This window comes from Erithacus rubecula (genome assembly GCF_903797595.1).
Source record: "Erithacus rubecula genome assembly, chromosome: 27".
NCBI lineage: Eukaryota > Metazoa > Chordata > Aves > Passeriformes > Muscicapidae > Erithacus > Erithacus rubecula.
Genome location: NC_136679.1, coordinates 2,406,333 through 2,423,650, shown reverse-complemented (window position 1 = coordinate 2,423,650; position 17,318 = coordinate 2,406,333). Strand labels below are relative to the sequence as shown.

At 58.6% G+C, this 17,318-nt stretch overlaps 1 protein-coding gene across 2 annotated transcripts; it reads left to right on the top strand.

Moving 5' to 3' along the window:
* Positions 1-72: 72 nt before the first annotated feature.
* STAT3 (signal transducer and activator of transcription 3) lies at positions 73-12,716 on the top strand. 2 transcript variants are annotated; one of them, XM_079327987.1, is made up of 24 exons: positions 73-203; positions 3,715-3,861; positions 4,402-4,546; positions 4,693-4,791; positions 5,037-5,132; positions 5,216-5,297; positions 5,669-5,763; positions 5,972-6,123; positions 6,562-6,720; positions 6,819-6,911; positions 7,563-7,622; positions 7,905-7,934; positions 8,053-8,146; positions 8,229-8,276; positions 8,473-8,556; positions 8,647-8,745; positions 8,876-9,011; positions 9,234-9,286; positions 9,374-9,468; positions 9,724-9,863; positions 10,195-10,407; positions 10,618-10,660; positions 10,981-11,093; positions 11,168-12,716. In XM_079327987.1, exons 2-24 carry the CDS (start codon positions 3,734-3,736, stop codon positions 11,221-11,223), a joined length of 2,313 nt encoding a protein of 770 aa, XP_079184113.1. In that variant the 5' UTR covers positions 73-203; positions 3,715-3,733; the 3' UTR covers positions 11,224-12,716. The 2 variants fall into 2 exon arrangements, with proteins under 2 accessions (XP_079184113.1, XP_079184112.1); XM_079327986.1 differs by having other exon boundaries at positions 10,195-10,410.
* Positions 12,717-17,318: the final 4,602 nt, after the last annotated feature.

Sequence of the window (17,318 nt, the reverse complement as noted above, 5' to 3'; positions counted from 1 at the left end):
TGACGCACCACACTATGGCCGCGCTGATTGGCTGCCAGAGGCCGGCCGGGGCGGGGCCGCGGGAACTCCGAGTCGCCATTGGCAGTATGAAGGTGACGTCACGACGGGGTGGGGCCGGGCCGCAGGAGGTCCGGTCCCTCGGCGCAGCCGGACGCGATCGCCGCCGTCACCGGGAGCCGCCGCCCCGCCCGCCGGGACCGCCGGTGAGCGCGGGAGGCGCGCGGGCCCTGCTCGTCACCGCGAGCCGGTGTCCCCCGGGCCGGTTTGGGGCCGGGGCGGGAGCGGGGCCGGCATAGCGGGATACCGGGGTGGGGGGGGCCTGTCCCGGCTCCCCCGTCACTGGAGGGCCGCGCCCCGGTGCGGAGCGGGGTCGGTCTGTGCGTCCCGGGTCAATCTTCCGGTACAGGGCAGAGCCCGAACCGGCTTCTCGGAGAGCGAAAAGCGTCGGCACCGGCAGTGCCGGAGGAGGTGCGGCCCGCCCGGCTCCGGCCGGGGCTGAACGAGCCACGGGCTGCTGCAGCTTGTCCCGGCGCTGGTAGCGTTGTGTTGAGCCAAGGCTGGAGCCGAAAGGGCGCACCGGGCGCACCGGGGCGGCAGAGCCGGCTGGGACCTGCGGAGCTGCGGGCTCAGTGCTGCCGCTCGCCTCTTGGACTGCGGCCGCAGCTCGGGGCCTCCTGCCCGCACCGGGCCCTGCCCCGGTTCCTGTCCGGGGGTGCTGCGTGTGACGAGTCGGGTTCTGCAGGGAGAAGGAGCCGCCCGAGAGCCCTGGCAGCGCTGCCCACCGCTCCTGCCGCCCCGTGGCACCCGGGTGTGGGTGGCTCCTGTCCCCCGGGCCGTGGGACACCCCCGCGTTCCCGTGGGAGGGACACGGCGCGGGACTGGCACTGTGGGTGGGGTGGGAGGGTGGGCTGGCCTGGCCCGCCCCCGGTGCACCTGCGGGTCTGTCCTGCCTGGTGTGCGCACCGGGATCCTGCTTCCAGCCTGATCGCTGGCACTGTCGCTCCCCCAGTTTGCTGCTTCCTGTGCATCTGTTGGAGCTGCTGGAGCAGCAGCGGTGGAGGACAGGAGGGCTGTGGGCTGGGTGTCACCTGCTCTGGGGTGGATGGTGACAGTGTCACTCACAGTGGGGGTTCTGCTGGGATTGACCTTGGAGGGCTGTGATGAGGAACAGCAGGCCGTGCCTTGTGGGGTGATTGGAACTCATGCTCTGGCTGTGAGGTTGCCCAGAGCCATCTCCCTTCTCCTGCTGCAAATCTCTGCATCACTGTTTTCCACCTCCAAGGCTGGCTTTGAAATCACTCCAGAGGAGCAGAGCCAAATTCTTCTAGCAGCCTTTCCAAACTGGCTGCTGTGTCGAACAGTTTTCCTTCCATCAGGCTGCTGATGGCTGTGCAAAGAGTGGGCAGCGAGGTGCCTGGTGCAGTGACTCTGTGGAGTGTTGTTGATGGCATCTGTCATGACCCTGTGATGGCACTGTGATGATGTGGCCTGTGCAATGCTGTCAGTGACTGAGCTTCATCCTACTCATGTCACTGCAGGGGATGTGGAATCCCAGGCTCCTTCTAAGGCCCTTTCCAGTGACTCCCCCATACACACTGCCCTAGGGCTCATTGCTTGTTGTGGGGGCACATGTCCCAGGTGTGTCCCAGAGATGGAAAGCAGACAGACAGCAGTTGCAGTGTTGCTTCCAGGGCAGCTCTGTTTTGAATGGATTAGTTGCAGTGTGTAGAGCTGTCCCAGAGCCTGTGGGTGACAGTGTGCAGCTGGGCCTCTCTTGTGCTCTACCCTTGCAGGGAGATAAAGAAAGATGAACTTTAGCTCTTGAGCTACTTTTAGCAGCTCTGCTCTGAGCTCTGGACAGCATGTTTACCCCTGAGCTTGCATCATGCTGTGTTGGTCCTGGTCATGTTGGCTGCTCTCTAGCTCCATTCCAGAGACAGAGGAGAGGCTGATCACAGAGATGGGCAATCAGAAAGGTTCAACTCTCAGATCTTTAACCCAGGCAAGGGTGGCTTCCTGTTGGTGGGGCTGACCAGGCAGAGGCTCCTGTGTGGGTTTTCAGGGCTGATGGGGTCAGAACTTCCCTGACAGTGGTGACTGCTGCTGTAGGGAGTGTCTTGGGCACCATTTCCTCCAGGAATGTCGGAGTGTGGATGCCAGGAGGAGCTGGAGTTTAGTGCTGCAAGCTGGCTTGTCCTGCAGCTGTTTGTGGCAGTGGGAAATGGCTGAGCCCCGTGGCAGCCTGGGAGCTTTGCTCTTGGCCTTTTGGTGCTCTCAGATTGGGGCTCCAGCACAGCTCTGAAATGCCGAGATTGTGCCTTTCAGGTGGAACATCTGCTTGGATCCTGGGTCCGGATGTGGCGTCTGGTGCAGTTTCTGCAGCCTGGTGGGGAGATGTGCCTGTGAGCCCCTTGGCAGCGGGCGCTGCAGGGGCTGCCCAGCTAACAGCCTCTGTGCTGTGCTGCCACAGCACTGCCCTCAGAGCTGGGAACGGGGCTCTGGCAGGGGCTGGGCTGGGCCAGCAGCTGCTGCTGTTTCCGGAGGGGCTGGTGCAGCCCCCCCGCCCGCGCTGCATGGCGCAATAGGAAGCGAGGCACTGAGCTCACATCCAGGCGGGGCTGGGGGCTTTCACTCTTGCCTGGCCTGGGCATTTGCTGGGTTTTCCCTCCAGCCTCCACCACTCGTGCTGCAGGAGTGGCCTCCAGGACCGAGTGGAAGGGCTGGAGCCCTGCAGCTGCTGGGGCAGGGGGAGCATTCCCTGAGCTGCTGCAGCTGAGAACTGGCCACAGAGGGCTGAACCCCCTGTGGAATGGGGGCTCTGCTGTGCTGCCCCACAAGCAGCCCTGGCCCATGGCTCACAGCCCAGCCTTGGCCTGCAGCATCACAGAACTTTTCACACCAGCCAGCTCTGACTCCAGGGCTGTAGGAGGACCTGTCTGCAGGACCTTGCATGGCCACTGGCTCTCTTCTTTTGTGTTCACTTGTTGCTCCATTGAAAGCAGATTTGGTTCATGTGGGCTTGTCTGAGGATTGCACCAGAGGGTTGTAGTTCAAGGTTAATGTTGCTGCTCCTGCCTTTGGCGCTGTTCAGTGCTGTGAAGTACTAAAAACCTCTCAAACTCCCATGTCAGTGCCAATGTCTGTCTTCTCCTGGTGCCTCAGCCCACAGAGGATGTTTTCACTTTCTTTCTTCACACCCAGACAGATGGGGAAAGAGTCCCTCAGGGGAGAGCAGGCTGTGCAGTGATGCTGCATCACTCAGCACAGGGACGTTTGGGAAAAGAAACCACTTTCTGCAGGGAAGTGACTGCTGTTGTCATGTGGAGCTCTGCTTTCATTTGCCAGCACAGCTGGAGTTCCCTCGTTCGCGTCAGTTTGATTTCCATTGATACAAGTTGTGAACTTGAAAATTGCTCCTTCCTTGTTTCTGTAGTTTCCTGGCAGTCTCCGCCTTCCGCACTTACTGTAAGCTCCACAGCCACTTCCCTGCCTCCCAGCAGGGCTGATTTTGAGACCAAATTAAAACCTCATTCCTACCTATTGCCAGTGACCAGCCTGTCCGTGCCAGCTGTCCTGGAGCTCAGTGTCTCTGGTTCTGACCAGAGAGACCCTGAACCCTTTTGAGGGTGTTGCATAGTCCCAGCTGGGTGCTGGCAGGAGGGCACTGGGAGCACTGGGAGCCAGCCCTGAGCCAGCTGTGTGCCCATCCCTCAGGTCTCCGGAGCCGGCCAGGATGGCGCAGTGGAACCAGCTGCAGCAGCTCGACACGCGGTACCTGGAGCAGCTCCACCAGCTCTACAGTGACAGCTTCCCCATGGAGCTCCGGCAGTTCCTGGCCCCGTGGATTGAAAGCCAGGATTGGTAAGGCCTTTGAAGTGTCAGTGAGGGGACTTTGCTCGTCACCCACCTTCAGGGGCTCAAGCGGGCTGGAAGAGCTCTGTCACTTTCCACCCTGGTGTGGTGGGACTGGCCTCTAACCCTGGGGCTCATGTGGCATTGAGGGAAGCATGGAGTGGGACTTGGTGCACTGTGTTAGACCCTGGACCTGAAAAAGAGGTAGCTCTGAAGCAAGGGGATGTCCCCATCCAGGGCTGGCTAACACTGACATCTGTTATGAAGGGGACTGACACAGAGCACTGATCCCTGTATCCTGACCATGAGCATGTGAGACATGCTCACAGACATCAGGTGCTGCTGTGCACTGTCTGCCTGGTGCTCTGGTCTACTTGACCAGATGGTGATTAGTCACAAATTGGACTCGATCTTAGAGATCTTTTCCTACCTAAATGATTCTGTAAGTTGCTCAGGGGATGGTGGGTGTGAGCAGAGCCCCCCTCCATGGTCCCCTGCCTTGCCCTTTGGCCCGTGCCAGGCACTCAGGGCTCTCCCTCCCCTGTACAGGGCATATGCTGCCAGCAAGGAGTCACACGCCACGCTGGTGTTCCACAACCTGCTGGGGGAGATCGACCAGCAGTACAGCCGCTTTCTGCAGGAGTCCAACGTCCTGTACCAGCACAACCTGCGCCGCATCAAGCAGTTCCTGCAGGTGAGGGGGCAGTGCTGGCTTGGCAGGGGTGAGCAACCTGATGAGAGTCCTGGTAATTCTTGGTGTAGCTCACCATGCACAGCCCTCAAGGATTTGTTGTGCCTGGGGTTGTGCCTGCTGACCGTGGGGTGTTGGGCCCTTCACAGAGCAGGTACCTGGAGAAGCCGATGGAGATAGCGCGCATCGTGGCTCGCTGCCTCTGGGAAGAGTCCCGGCTCCTGCAGACAGCTGCCACTGCAGCCCAGGTCAGTGCCCAGCATCCCAGGGCCTCCATCCTGAGTCTCGACAGCCAGGACACAGCCTGGGTGTTCTGGCTGGGTGTGGTGAGCTGAGTGTCACCATCTCTCTTCTCACTGACTCTGTGCTGCCCTGGAGCTGATGGTGAAGTGACCAGCCAGCTGCCAGTGTGTATTAGGGAACCTCTTCAGGCTGAGAGGGAGCATCCCCAGGTTACAGCCCTGTTTTTATGCCCTTCTTGTCCCCTCTGCAGCAAGGGGGACAGGCAACACATCCAACAGCAGCTGTGGTGACAGAGAAGCAGCAGATGCTGGAACAGCACCTGCAGGATGTCAGGAAGAGGGTGCAGGTATGTGTCTGCCTGGGCACCTTCTGCTCTCCCCACCATGGTTCTTGAGTGCTTTGAATGAAATCACATCTCTTGCCTTGCAGGATCTGGAGCAGAAGATGAAAGTGGTGGAGAATCTCCAAGATGACTTTGATTTTAACTACAAGACTTTGAAAAGCCAAGGAGGTAATGACAGCTCATTAGCACCTGCAAACCACAGTGTGTTCCTGCAAGGAAACTTGCTGGAGAGGTATTCCAACCACCACTCCCAGCGGCAATGTGCTCAGGCTCAGGGCATTTGCATGGCAATTGGAGAAACCTGGTCTTCTGTTTCTGCCACTTGTGCTGCCCTTGAGGGAGCTGAACTGAGCTTTGGTGTAAGCACAGCAGTGGGATGGGGAGGGATTGGCTTCTGTGAGTGCAGGAACTGCTTGGAGGCTGTGTCAGGCTTGCCTATAGAGTGCCTGCACTTTGCTGTGGGAGTATTGTGTTGTTGTGGCTCTTGAGAAGGTGGGAAGAGTCCATGTGTGTGGCTGAAGCTTCTCACCTCTGCACAGATATGCAGGACCTGAATGGGAACAGCCAGTCAGTGACCAGGCAGAAGATGCAGCAGCTGGAGCAAATGCTGACAGCACTGGACCAGATGCGCAGGGTAAGTGGGGCAGCTGGCCCTCCACATTCCCCTGGGTGCAGATCCCCCTTCTTCAGGGTCAGAGTTGGGTAGTTCTTGCATAGCCAGAACCAGGAGCAGTGCAGCAAGCACAACCCTGAGTGACTTCTTCCTTGCCTGTGAGTGTGAAACTTGTGGGTCCGTGGGGGAAGTCACAGAGTGCTGAAGGTTCTGCTTTCTCTCTTGGCAGGGCATAGTGAGCGAGCTGGCTGGGCTGCTGTCAGCCATGGAATATGTGCAGAAGATGCTGGCAGATGAGGAACTGGCAGACTGGAAGAGAAGGCAGCAGATTGCCTGCATTGGTGGCCCACCCAACATCTGCCTGGACCGGCTGGAGAACTGGTGAGAGCTGGCTGGAACTGTGTCAGTCCCCAGAGCAGTGGCACTCATACCCCTGCTGTGGAAATGAGCTCTTGGTCTCTGGAAATGTCCTTGCAAAATGGTTTCTACTGCTTGCATGTATGAATGTAGCCTGCAGCTTAGACTGAGCCATGATACCATCATGATGCTGGAAAGGTGTCCCACTGTCCCCATCTCCATGCCTGGGGGATTCTGAGGCTGCTGAGTAGTTTCTGGCCTTGGAGTCACCTGGGCACGTGCAAGTTTTGTTTATAATGCATGGCCTAGAAAAATGCTCTGGGCTTGGAGCCACAGACAGACTCAGTTCTTGACTGATTTGGCATGGAGAGTGTGTTCTTGCATGGGAAGAGGAGGGCTCTGCAGGGTGGACAATGCAGGCTTGGCAGCCAGAGCTAATGCTGGTTCTCCCTGCTCCCCAAGGATCACCTCTCTCGCCGAATCGCAGCTACAGACCCGGCAGCAGATCAAGAAGTTGGAAGAACTGCAGCAGAAAGTGTCCTATAAGGGTGACCCAATCGTCCAGCACCGGCCCATGCTGGAGGAGCGGATCGTGGAGCTCTTCAGGAACCTGATGAAAAGGTGCTGAAGGCAGGCAGCAGCCACAGGCAGCCCCAGTCATGGCCAGGGTGGAGGGTGGGCAGTGAGCTCTGACTGTGGTCTCTGTGCTGTTCCTGCAGTGCTTTTGTTGTGGAGAGGCAGCCCTGCATGCCCATGCACCCAGACCGGCCCCTGGTCATCAAGACAGGTGTGCAGTTCACCACCAAAGTCAGGTGGGTCACCTCCCCTGCAGGTGAGGGAGGGGAGCTGGGCAGGGAGGGCAGCCTGGGATCACCCTCTGAAGATGCTGCTGCAGATGCAGCCCCCAGCTTGCCTGGGGAGCACTGGTGCTGGGAAGGGATGGATAGCAGCAGGATAGATCCCAGAGGATGATCCCAGTGGGCTGGAGTGCTGCCCACATGACTCAGTGCAGGGCTGGCTGGGAATCTGCTGTGTTCCTAGAGGCAGCTGGGTTCTGGTAAATCCCACTGCGGGGGTAGGAAGCATCAGCTCATCCCTGGCCAGCTGCTGCTCAGCTGGGCCATGTTCCCTGCCAGTTTCCATGCAGGGAGGCTGCCCTGACATCAGGCTCTGCCTGCAGCTTCCTTGCTGTTTCCCAGCTGTGCCTCCATGGCATCCTCTGGCCTGGAATAGTATGGAAGGTGTTTGTTCAGGGCCTGGTGTGGGCAATCAGCAGCCCAAACAAGCTCCTCAGGGATTTCAGGGAAGGAGCAGCACCTCCCTGGTTCTGGGGTCAGTGTGAAGGTGTGCCCAGGGCTGCTGGAGGAGCTGGTCCATACTGCTGGCTGTGCCAGGTGCCCTGTGGAGCAGGAGCAGTTTATGTGCATAGGATGTTCATGCTCTGTGTCTGCTGACTGTTGCAGGTTGTTGGTCAAGTTTCCAGAGCTGAACTATCAGCTGAAAATCAAAGTCTGCATTGACAAGTGAGTCCTGTGCTTCCCTTCCAGTGGCACTGGGTGGGTTTACTGGGATGGGACTGATTCCTGCTGCCCCTGGGCTCAATCTCCACAACGAGGGCCAGCATGGCCCCCAGTTAAAGGGATGGTGCAGGGTGGCACTGAGTCCTGAGGGTTCCCCCACATGGGGGGAAGGCCTGTGGGGCTCATGGGACTTACACTGGGATGCAGCTAGCTCAGCACACCAGCTTGTCTGCATCAGGGTAGGAAGGCACTGCCATGACCTGGTGTCTCTTTCCCCTTTTCTAGGGACTCTGGGGATGTTGCAGCCCTAAGGGGGTAAGTGCACCATTTGCTTTGGTCCTTTTTTCTTATTTCTGCTTTTATTCCTGGCAAACATTTTACCACACATTCACTCCAAGACAGCCCTGTCACCCACACTCTTTCCTCTTCTCAGGTCCCGAAAGTTTAACATCCTGGGGACCAACACCAAGGTCATGAACATGGAGGAGTCCAACAATGGCAGCCTGTCAGCAGAGTTCAAGCACCTGGTGGGTACCATGAGCTGCTGGGCTGCTCCTGTAGGGCCACTTGTCCCTGTGGTGCTGCTGCAGCCCGTCCCTCTCTCTGCAGACCCTGCGGGAGCAGCGCTGTGGGAACGGAGGCAGAGCCAACTGTGATGTGAGTGTTGGGGGCCCTGGGAGGGGACCTGGCGATGGACAGGGGCAGCTGAGCTGGGAGGGGATGCAGGAGCCCTGCCCTGAGGCTGGGCTGGCACGCTGGCAGCTTGCCAGGCCAGCCCTGAGTGGCTGTGCAGGGTCTGTGTTGGGCTGAGGGTGGGTGTCTTGTGGTGCTCATGGTGTCCCTTCTGCCCCAGGCCTCGCTGATAGTCACTGAGGAGCTGCACCTCATCACTTTTGAGACAGAGGTGTATCACCAGGGGCTGAAGATCGACCTGGAGGTGAGGCATGGGTCACTGTGTTCCACTGCCATGGGCCTGGGTGGAGCCCTGGGAGTTGTCCCAGCCCATGGTCACATCCTCTCTTTGCAGACCCACTCGCTGCCTGTGGTGGTCATCTCCAACATCTGCCAGATGCCCAATGCCTGGGCATCCATCCTGTGGTACAACATGCTGACCAACAACCCCAAGGTAGGGCAGGTGACAGGATGGGGGTGTCATGGTGAGAGAGGGAAATTGAGGCCAGGGAGTGAGGCTGAGGCAGTACCTGGCCCTGCTCCTGTCCCATGCCCCACTCAGGGCTGTGTGTTCCCTCGTGCAGAACGTGAATTTCTTCACTAAGCCTCCCATTGGGACCTGGGACCAGGTGGCAGAGGTGCTGAGCTGGCAGTTCTCCTCCACCACCAAGCGTGGGCTCAGCATTGAGCAGCTGACCACGCTGGCAGAAAAACTGCTGGGTAAGTGCAGGGTGGCTGCATGCTGTCCTGCCCATCCCTGGTGTCCCCTGGGGTGATTCACCACCTGTACATGTTGTCCAAGACTGAGGTGCTGGTTTTGGCCTGAGTAATTTTTCAGTTGCTTTTTTTTTTTTCCCCCAGATAGCACAAACTCTGGAAATGGTGTCTTTGGAAGGACAACTCTATTTAAATGATTGTGTTCTTTTTTTTTTTCTCTGCCAGGACCAGGTGTGAATTACTCTGGCTGTCAAATCACTTGGGCCAAGTTCTGCAAGGTAGAATTTCCCCTCTTCCCTGAGCACCTTCCCTTGGCTGTTCCCTTCTTCCAAGCTGAGCTAACAGCCTGACTGCTTTTTCCTCAGGAGAACATGGCTGGCAAAGGCTTCTCTTTCTGGGTGTGGCTGGACAACATCATTGACTTGGTGAAGAAGTACATCCTGGCACTGTGGAATGAAGGGTGAGTGCCAGCCCAGAGCCTTGGAAGGGGTCCCACAGGTTCCATCCTGATGGTGTGGGATGCCTTGCCCATGTGCAGATGTGCTGTCCTGAGAAACTTTTTGCTGATTCAGAGTGAAAACTCACCTGGGAATCCATAAAATATCAGTGGCCAGGCTGAGTTTAGCTGTTGAAAAGAGCTGGCAGGGCTTACACCCTGAAGGAGCTGCTCCTGTGCCCTGACCCACATGTGTTGTTCTTGCTTCCTCCTGCCCAGGTACATCATGGGGTTCATCAGCAAGGAGAGGGAGCGAGCCATCCTGAGCACCAAGCCCCCAGGGACCTTTCTGCTGCGCTTCAGTGAGAGCAGCAAGGAAGGTGGCATCACCTTCACGTGGGTGGAGAAGGACATCAGTGGTACGAGCTCTGCCTAGTGCCTGGCTTGGCATTTCATGTTCCACAGGGGGCTTGGATACCCTGATAAGCATTTGTCCTTTGTCCTTGTCCAGCAAGCTGTCTGCATGGGTTAACTTCTGAGCCTGGCCACCCTTTGCTGGTCTTTGCCCTCTGGGTGTGCTGCCCATGGGCAGAGTTTTCTATAGCACTGAGCACAGTCAGGTCCCAGTCCTGCCTCATGGTCTGCTGTGTGCCTGGTAGGGCTAAACACAGATCCAGGCTCTACTGCTCTGGGGGTGTCTGAAGGCAGCCCTGCCTTGGTTCTGTGCCAAATTTCTCCTTCCTTGCACAGGGAAGACACAGATCCAGTCGGTGGAGCCTTACACCAAGCAGCAGCTCAACAACATGTCGTTTGCGGAGATCATCATGGGCTACAAAATCATGGATGCCACCAACATCCTGGTGTCCCCTCTGGTGTACCTGTACCCTGACATCCCCAAGGAGGAGGCTTTTGGAAAGTACTGCCGCTCTGAGAGCCAGGAACACTCGGAAGCAACAGACTCAGGTAGTCGTTGGCTTTCTGTGGCTCCTTTGTCACAGGGAGGCTCTGGGGATAGCACTGGCTGTCACCAGCCAGGACCCTGTGCCATCCCTGGAGGGCACAGCCACAGTGTGGGACCAGCCATGGGTATGGTCAGAGGGTGGGCACTGCCTGTGTTCTGGGGGTGGAGAGATTCACCCTTGGGTGGCTGATGACAAAGCTCCCTCCTTGCAGGTGCAGCTCCGTACCTGAAGACCAAGTTCATCTGTGTCACCCCGTGAGTGTTCCTGGGGGTTGTCTGTCATTGCTTGGGGGGTGTTTGTGCGCTCAGCCTCGCTTGAGGGAAAGGTTTCCTTCCTTTCTTTCCACCTCTCTCTGAGCTTTGCTTGGTTACTGTGGGGTTCCCAGCCTGGGGTGACAGTGGGGGCTGAGCCGGGCTCCGGCTGCTGCCCAAACCACAGCCCTGTTCTTCCCCTCCGGGGCCCCTTTCCTCTGGAGAGCCGTGCCCAGGGGCCCCTCAGCGGGTAGAGGGGGTGTCAGAAAACTCCATCCAGGCCCTGACTCTGGAGCTTTCTGTGCTTCTTCTCCCTCGGACAGCACCTCCTTCAGCAACACCATCGACCTGCCCATGTCGCCGCGCACCCTGGACTCGCTGATGCAGTTCGGCAGCGGCGGCGAGGGCGCGGAGAGCGGCGCGGGCGGGCAGTTCGGTGAGTCGGGGGCGCTGCCGGGGGCCCCGGCTGCGGCCGCGCGGGGCCCGTAACCTGCCTGTGTCTGCCCGCAGAGTCGCTGACCTTCGACATGGAGCTGACCCCCGAGTGCGCGTCCTCGCCCATGTGAGCCCCTCCCCGGGCTCGGCCCGCCCGCCTCCAGCGCGCTCCCCCGGATTTGTCCCGCTCGGCTGCGGCTGCTCCGGGCGTGCCCTCGGGAACAGCCGGGGGCGGAGTCCCTGCGCGGGTCACGGACCTCACCCGACCCAACAGCAGCCCCTCTCCGGGGTGGTGACACTCATCTCTGGGGGAGGGGGATGAACCTTTTTCTATTTCCTTCCATAACGGTTTTCTATTATTTTTGCTCATTCAAGTGCCTATTTGCCTCCAATTGCAGCCACAGTTCCTACAAACGCTTCCACAGCCCCGCTGCTGGAAGCTGCTGCCCTGACTGCCCGCACCCAAACCCACGAGACCCTACAAATCTGGAATTGCAGAGGGGATTGGCCATATGGCAGGGTCTGCCCTGCTGCTCCCAGCACCTCCTAGAGCTTGCAGGGTGCTGGAGTGAGTCCCATCTCTGCACCCACCTGGCCCTGGTTTTGGCCACAATGACCAGTACAGGACTGGGAGCTGCAGGTGGATGTATCCAGGTGTTCCCACCACAGCCTGGGTTTGCTGGGAGCCCAGAGCTTTGGGAGTTGTGCTTGTTCCTGCTTCAGGCACAGTGATTTCCCAATGCCAGCAGCCCAGGCTCCTTTTGGGATGGCTGGTGTCCCTGAGGTAGGGCAGAGCTGCTACCCAGTAATGGCACCTGTGTACAAAAAGTATTTGCAGTATGGCCCATTTTGGGATCCGGGTGAAGCCACAGGGGCTGCCTGTGGTCAGGCTGGTGCAGGGAGCACAGTCTTGCTTCCAGCACTGTGCTGAGTTAGACCAGTTGGACCCTGGCGAGCTGGGGGAACCAGCATGGCTGATAGTGACTTGTCTGTCTCTTTTTCTCTGAGTACTGAGGGGCCAGGAATCGGGTCCGCAGCTGCTCGGGGCCTTCATGTGGCATTTCTTTTGGAGGTTGGTCCTCACAGTTATGATGGGAAAGGGCAGAAGTTGAAGGAAGCAGGTGGATGTGAGGAGAGGAGCCTGCTGTGGAGCAGTGACATGGGTGTTGTGAAGGGCAGATGTCCTGACTTCTGGGGGGTTGGTGGTTGTGGTCCTGCATTTACCAAAACTGGGGGAGCCCTCCTGCCCCACGCAGTGGGCAAACAGACACAGATGAGCAGTGGAGGGGTGGGGGAGGCAGTCAGAGAGCTGCTCCCTCTGAATGGCATCACAGCTGGTGGGCAGGGAACCAGAGGGCAGGGGGAGGATCCCCATGGCTGTGGGGCCTGGACAAGCCCCTCCAGGCTGTGTGGGAGCAGGATGGGGGGGTCTGTGGCTGGACCTGAGGATGCTCAGGGGCGATGAGGGCCTTTCACCCCTCTGCTCACTCACCATAGCTGCCTCCAGCCACAGTCCCTGGCGCCTAGGGCAGCATTCAATACTGTAAAAAATTTTATTTTTTTGTATATTTTATTGCTGTATCTACAGGCTTTAACTTTCTCCAGAATAAAGGCCCTGAAAGCGGCGTGCTGTGGGGTGTGAGTTGGGCTGTGCCCCTGCCTGACCCCGCTCTGGGAACTGGGGCCTCCGTCAGCGGAACGCTGCGGTTTGCGCCGGCACGCGTGGGCAGCTGCCCCCAGCAGGACTGCAGGGCCCTTCCCGGGGGGCAAGGGCTGTGCCCCAGCCCGTGGTTGCTTTCTACTTGCCCCAGAGATGAGCCTGAGTCTCCTCCGCTCGTGTAGAGGAAATGCCGGTGCCAGCGTGGGAGGACACGACTGTGCTGTGCTCTCAGCACAGGGTGTCTGGGGCTGCTGTGAGTGCTGCTGCCCTGGGGGGCCCCTGAGCTGGGGCTGGGGCTGGGGCTGGCTGCAGGTGCCAGGCTCTGGATGGGTGTGTGAGGCTGGGGGCACTGGCTGGTGACAGTGACATGCATTGCCCACAGAGCCCCAGTGGATCCCACCCCAGCACTTGCACCCCTAGTCCTCTGCAATAGCACGGAGAACAGGATCATTCCAGGGTTTGTGCTCTGGTGAGGCCAAGAGGGAGAGATTATTCCTCTGTCAGAGCAGGATTAGGGGGATTGTTCATGCAGGTCATGTGGAACTGGCTGTGCTGGATGGTTTGAGGCGCTGGAGGTGCCCTGGTGCCTTCTCTGCCCTCTGTGTGCCCTGGAGCATCCTGCTCATGTCTGAGCTGACCGTGTTCCAGCCCCACTCCAGGACCCCTCCACTTCACTGTCAAACCAAACCAGACCCCACATTCCTGCTGCCAAGGCAGCTGTGTTGGATCATTGCCTGTCTCAGTGGTGCAGCGGGTGGGGGGCAGCTCACAAAGGAATGAGGCCAGCTCTTTGGCAGGGACCCTCTTCTGCCCTGCCAGGTACAGCTCCCCTCTGGCAGCTGCAGATGAAGTTGAAAACCCAGGACTGAGGAATTTTCTTATCCATCTTCAACTCCTGGGGTTGCCAGAACCCTGTGGTGTCAGGAACTTGGTGTCCCATTCCCTATTCCAGTAGATCAGGGGTTCCTTATCTCCCTGGCCCCACTGCATCCCTGCCCTGCTCAGCCAGGGGCCAGCCCTGGGTAATGGGGTCAAGGGCCCACTGCTCCCAACTCAGTCAATGCTCTGGGAACTCCTGGAGCCTGATGTGCAGCAGGAGAAAGTGCCCAGGGAAGGTCCCAGGGCTGGGCTGGGCTGATGAAACCCCTGCAGCACCAGCAGGAACTGGGGCAAGGGACACTTGCCAACATCCTGTCCCCCTCCTCTCCCCAGTCAGCCCCACGGGGCTGCAGCCTTTGCTTTCTGCCTGTGCTGGGGCATGAGGTTGTTTGTGGCTCCAAAAGGAGGTCACGGGGTGGCTTTGCTCCTTGCCCAGGGCCACAGCACAGTGGGGAGGAGTGGGGATGGTGTCTGAGCCAAGCGTGCAAACGGATTAGGGGTTTCCAAATGCAGATAATCCGCTTGGGCCGCGGGCACTTGCGTGACGGGCACAGGGCGGCCCCGTGGGGATGGGCAGCCACCTGCCAGGGCAGCCCTGCACCAGGGCAGGCCAGAGCAGGCACTTGTGTGGGGTCCCACTGGGAGCTGGGGTGTCTGAGCTGTGCAGTACTGACAGTTCTTTGGGAATAAAGCAGCAGACAGGGATTAGACAGGTCACATCTTATCTGTGGCTCCAGCCTCATCCTCAGGGCCAAGCAACTGCATGGGGAGGGCTGCAGTGAGGGCTGGGAGGCAGAGACAAGGCAGAGACCCTCAGGACTCAGCTGCCACCTGCCCAAGGACTGTCCTGAGGGTCTCCTCTGCCCTCCCAGGTGCTGGGTAGGATTTGGGTAGGATCTTCCCCCAGCAACACGTGCTGAGCTGCAGAGCACATGCCACTGCTGCCCAAGCCAAGAGCCATCCCAATCCTTGCTTCCAGTGCTCAGAACACAACAGTCAAATATTGCATCACACTCAGATTAATACACAGCAGAGCAGAGCCAAGCAGTGGTGGCTTCCACTGCCACATGTGGCAGAGGTCAGACACAGAGCTCCAGCACAGTGTGATCTCCAAAAACACCACCTCCCAGCCATTCCAGAAGGACACAACCTGCCTGCTTCCCTACAGGTGTCCCATCCTGGCTCAGAATGCAGTGCTTGGCTGTGGGGCAGCAGCACCGAGGGCTCTGCTCACCCCAACAGGGGGTGAAGGTGCAGCTCTGGACTGGGCTGACCTGTGGCAGCACGGTTTGTAGCAGGAGCTGCTGGGACTGAGCGGTTACTGTGGCAACCTGAGCTCTGCAAGGGAGAGCAGGGATGCAGGAGAGGGCAGGGATGCATGGGGATGTGCAGGGATGTCAGCATGCACCAACAGGGGGTGGGGGCAAAGTGCAGCCCCGGTGCATGTGCTCCTGATGCCCCCAGCCAGCCCTGGCACTAGGGTGGGCATCAGATGATTGTGTCCTTGGTCCCAAATGGGCTGTGGATGCTGCAGGGCCCCCCTGTGTTCTGGTGCCCTCTGCAGACCCAATAGGGCTCTCACCTGTCCTGGGTGTTTCAGTAGCAGAAACTGGATGTTCTTTCCAAGCTGGAGGAACTATGGAGGAAGCAGAGTCTTTGCCCAAGCAATGGCACTGCTTGGCTGCTGAGTGTTTGCTGAGCTGTTCCCAGCCATGCCCAAGTGGCTGGAAGCAGAGGTTTCCTGTGGAAATTCCCCCTTGGACAAAATGTCATTTCCGCTTTTTGCTGGAGCAGATCATCCCCTCCTACTGGCACTAGGCACCAGCAGGCTGAGCCTGTGCCAGTGACAAGCTTCTCTGGTGCCCCCACTTCCCCCTGCCCATTCTCCAAGTCGGGGACTGGCCAGGTCCTGGCAGGGTCTGTGCTGCTGCTCTGTCCCCTCAGCTGCTCCCCTCACTCTTCACAGGCTGCCTCTTGCAGCAGCACCAGGGCTGGAACCCCACAGGGCCCATCCAGACTGGTTCTCCAATGGGACCTTTGTGGGAAAACGTGGATCTGTGACTAATGTGGGGATTCATCTGTTTCACATTAGCTGGGCTGGATTATCACAACAGGGTTTTCTGGTCTCAGCACAGACCTGGGAGTGTGAGGGACACAAAGCAGGGCTGGGATGGGGCTGGGCTCCCCCATGAGATGTCCTGATTCCCAGGAAGCAGGAGGGGATGGAGCCGAGGCTGTGTCCTGCCCGCAGGTGACGTGGTTGGGTGTTTGTGCTTTGCCCAAGCCCAGCACCCTGCACATCCCGGGAGCAGCAGGGAGGATTGCAGAGGAGCCTCGCATACAAGATGTGCCCGGAGGGCTGTAGCCAAAAGCGTCAGGACCTCTCCAGAGCCGCCTAAATAAATGTTTCCACTCCTGAGAAATAATTAAGACCCTTGAGATGCCACTTAGAGAGGAAGGCTGTTCCGCCTGCACTCTTTGCGCTCCAGCTCCAAACACAGAGGCAATTTTCTCGGAAATCCATTACGAAGCTCCAGGCTCCCTCTGTCCCCGGAATGCGCGGCGTCATTCGGCATCCTGCTGAGCTCATGCGAGGTGACCATGCGTCCGGCTGCGGCTCAGCCTGGGTAGCGCTCACCTTCCCAGAGGCTTCCCGAGAATTTCTCAGGACCAAAGAGAGCCGGGACAGAGCTAGGGCTGCTTCGGGGAATCGCTGGGGTGGAGCTGAGCAGCTCCAGGGGCAGCCTCTCCATGGGTCACTGCTGCAGTCACTCTGTTCTTTTCCCCTGGAAAGGAAGAATTTCTCCTGGTAACATCCTCACCAGCCAGCTCGGAGTTTTCCTTGGGACCTGGTGAAAACAAATTGTGATTGAATTTTATTGGATTCCATTTGCCCTTTCAGCATGGAGAACTCTCCACTTTTCTCTCCCACCACTTATTTATTTTTCCTTTTTTCCCCTTTCATACCAGAAAGGGAAGGGAGAAGGGAGGCAAGTGAGAGGGAACGGAGGGTGTTTTGTGTGTATCTTCCAGCTCTCCCAAGCACATGTGGCTGTGCAGGTCTCTGGCACAGAGAGCACTGTGTCCCCAGGATCCTGCAGATACCCCTGGATCTGTGGTGCCCAGAGAGAGCCCCAGCAGCCACAGACATTGTGCGTGACCTTGATTCTCTGGCCTGAGCAGCCAGTGCCCGCCTGGCTGACTGTGCCAATGGGTTATGTGGGCCAGGGATTGTGAAAGCTGCGTGTCTGCGTGATGCAACTCAGCAGAGCAAGAGCATCCCAGCCAAGCAGGGTGGGCAGGCACCAGGGCCCTGCGCTGCATTCTCTGTTCCTTCTCTTTTGTCTCATTGAACACAGACAGTGTGGGAGCTGTTGGCTTCACACTGGGTTCCTGTCCCTGCTTGCTGGGGTCCCAGCTCACCTCTCTGTGAGGTCTGGAGTGCCCCAGGAGCACTAGGAACTGCAGCCAGGGCTCTGCTGGCAGTGGCTCAGCAGCGATGTGTCAGCCTCTGTGCGTGAGATTCTCCCGAGCGGGTGAGCGCAGGCAGCAAAACATTTGGTGGGAGCTGGAGGCTGTTCGGGCTGGAGTAGCTCATTCAGTCATTCACCAGGGCTGCTCCAGGCACAGAGTGGGGCTGGAAAGTTGGAAAGCACCGTTTTGTGGCTGGTGTTTGCATGGAGTAGG

Bases quoted from the DNA above. Each gene is read 5' to 3' on its own strand.
- STAT3 (XM_079327986.1), top strand. From the start codon at position 3,734: ATGGCGCAGTGGAACCAGCTGCAGCAGCTCGACACGCGGTACCTGGAG. The intron at 8,277-8,472 runs GTGAGTGTTGGG...CTTCTGCCCCAG, and splicing joins GAGGCAGAGCCAACTGTGAT to GCCTCGCTGATAGTCACTGA. The intron at 9,012-9,233 runs GTAAGTGCAGGG...TTTCTCTGCCAG, and splicing joins GCTGGCAGAAAAACTGCTGG to GACCAGGTGTGAATTACTCT.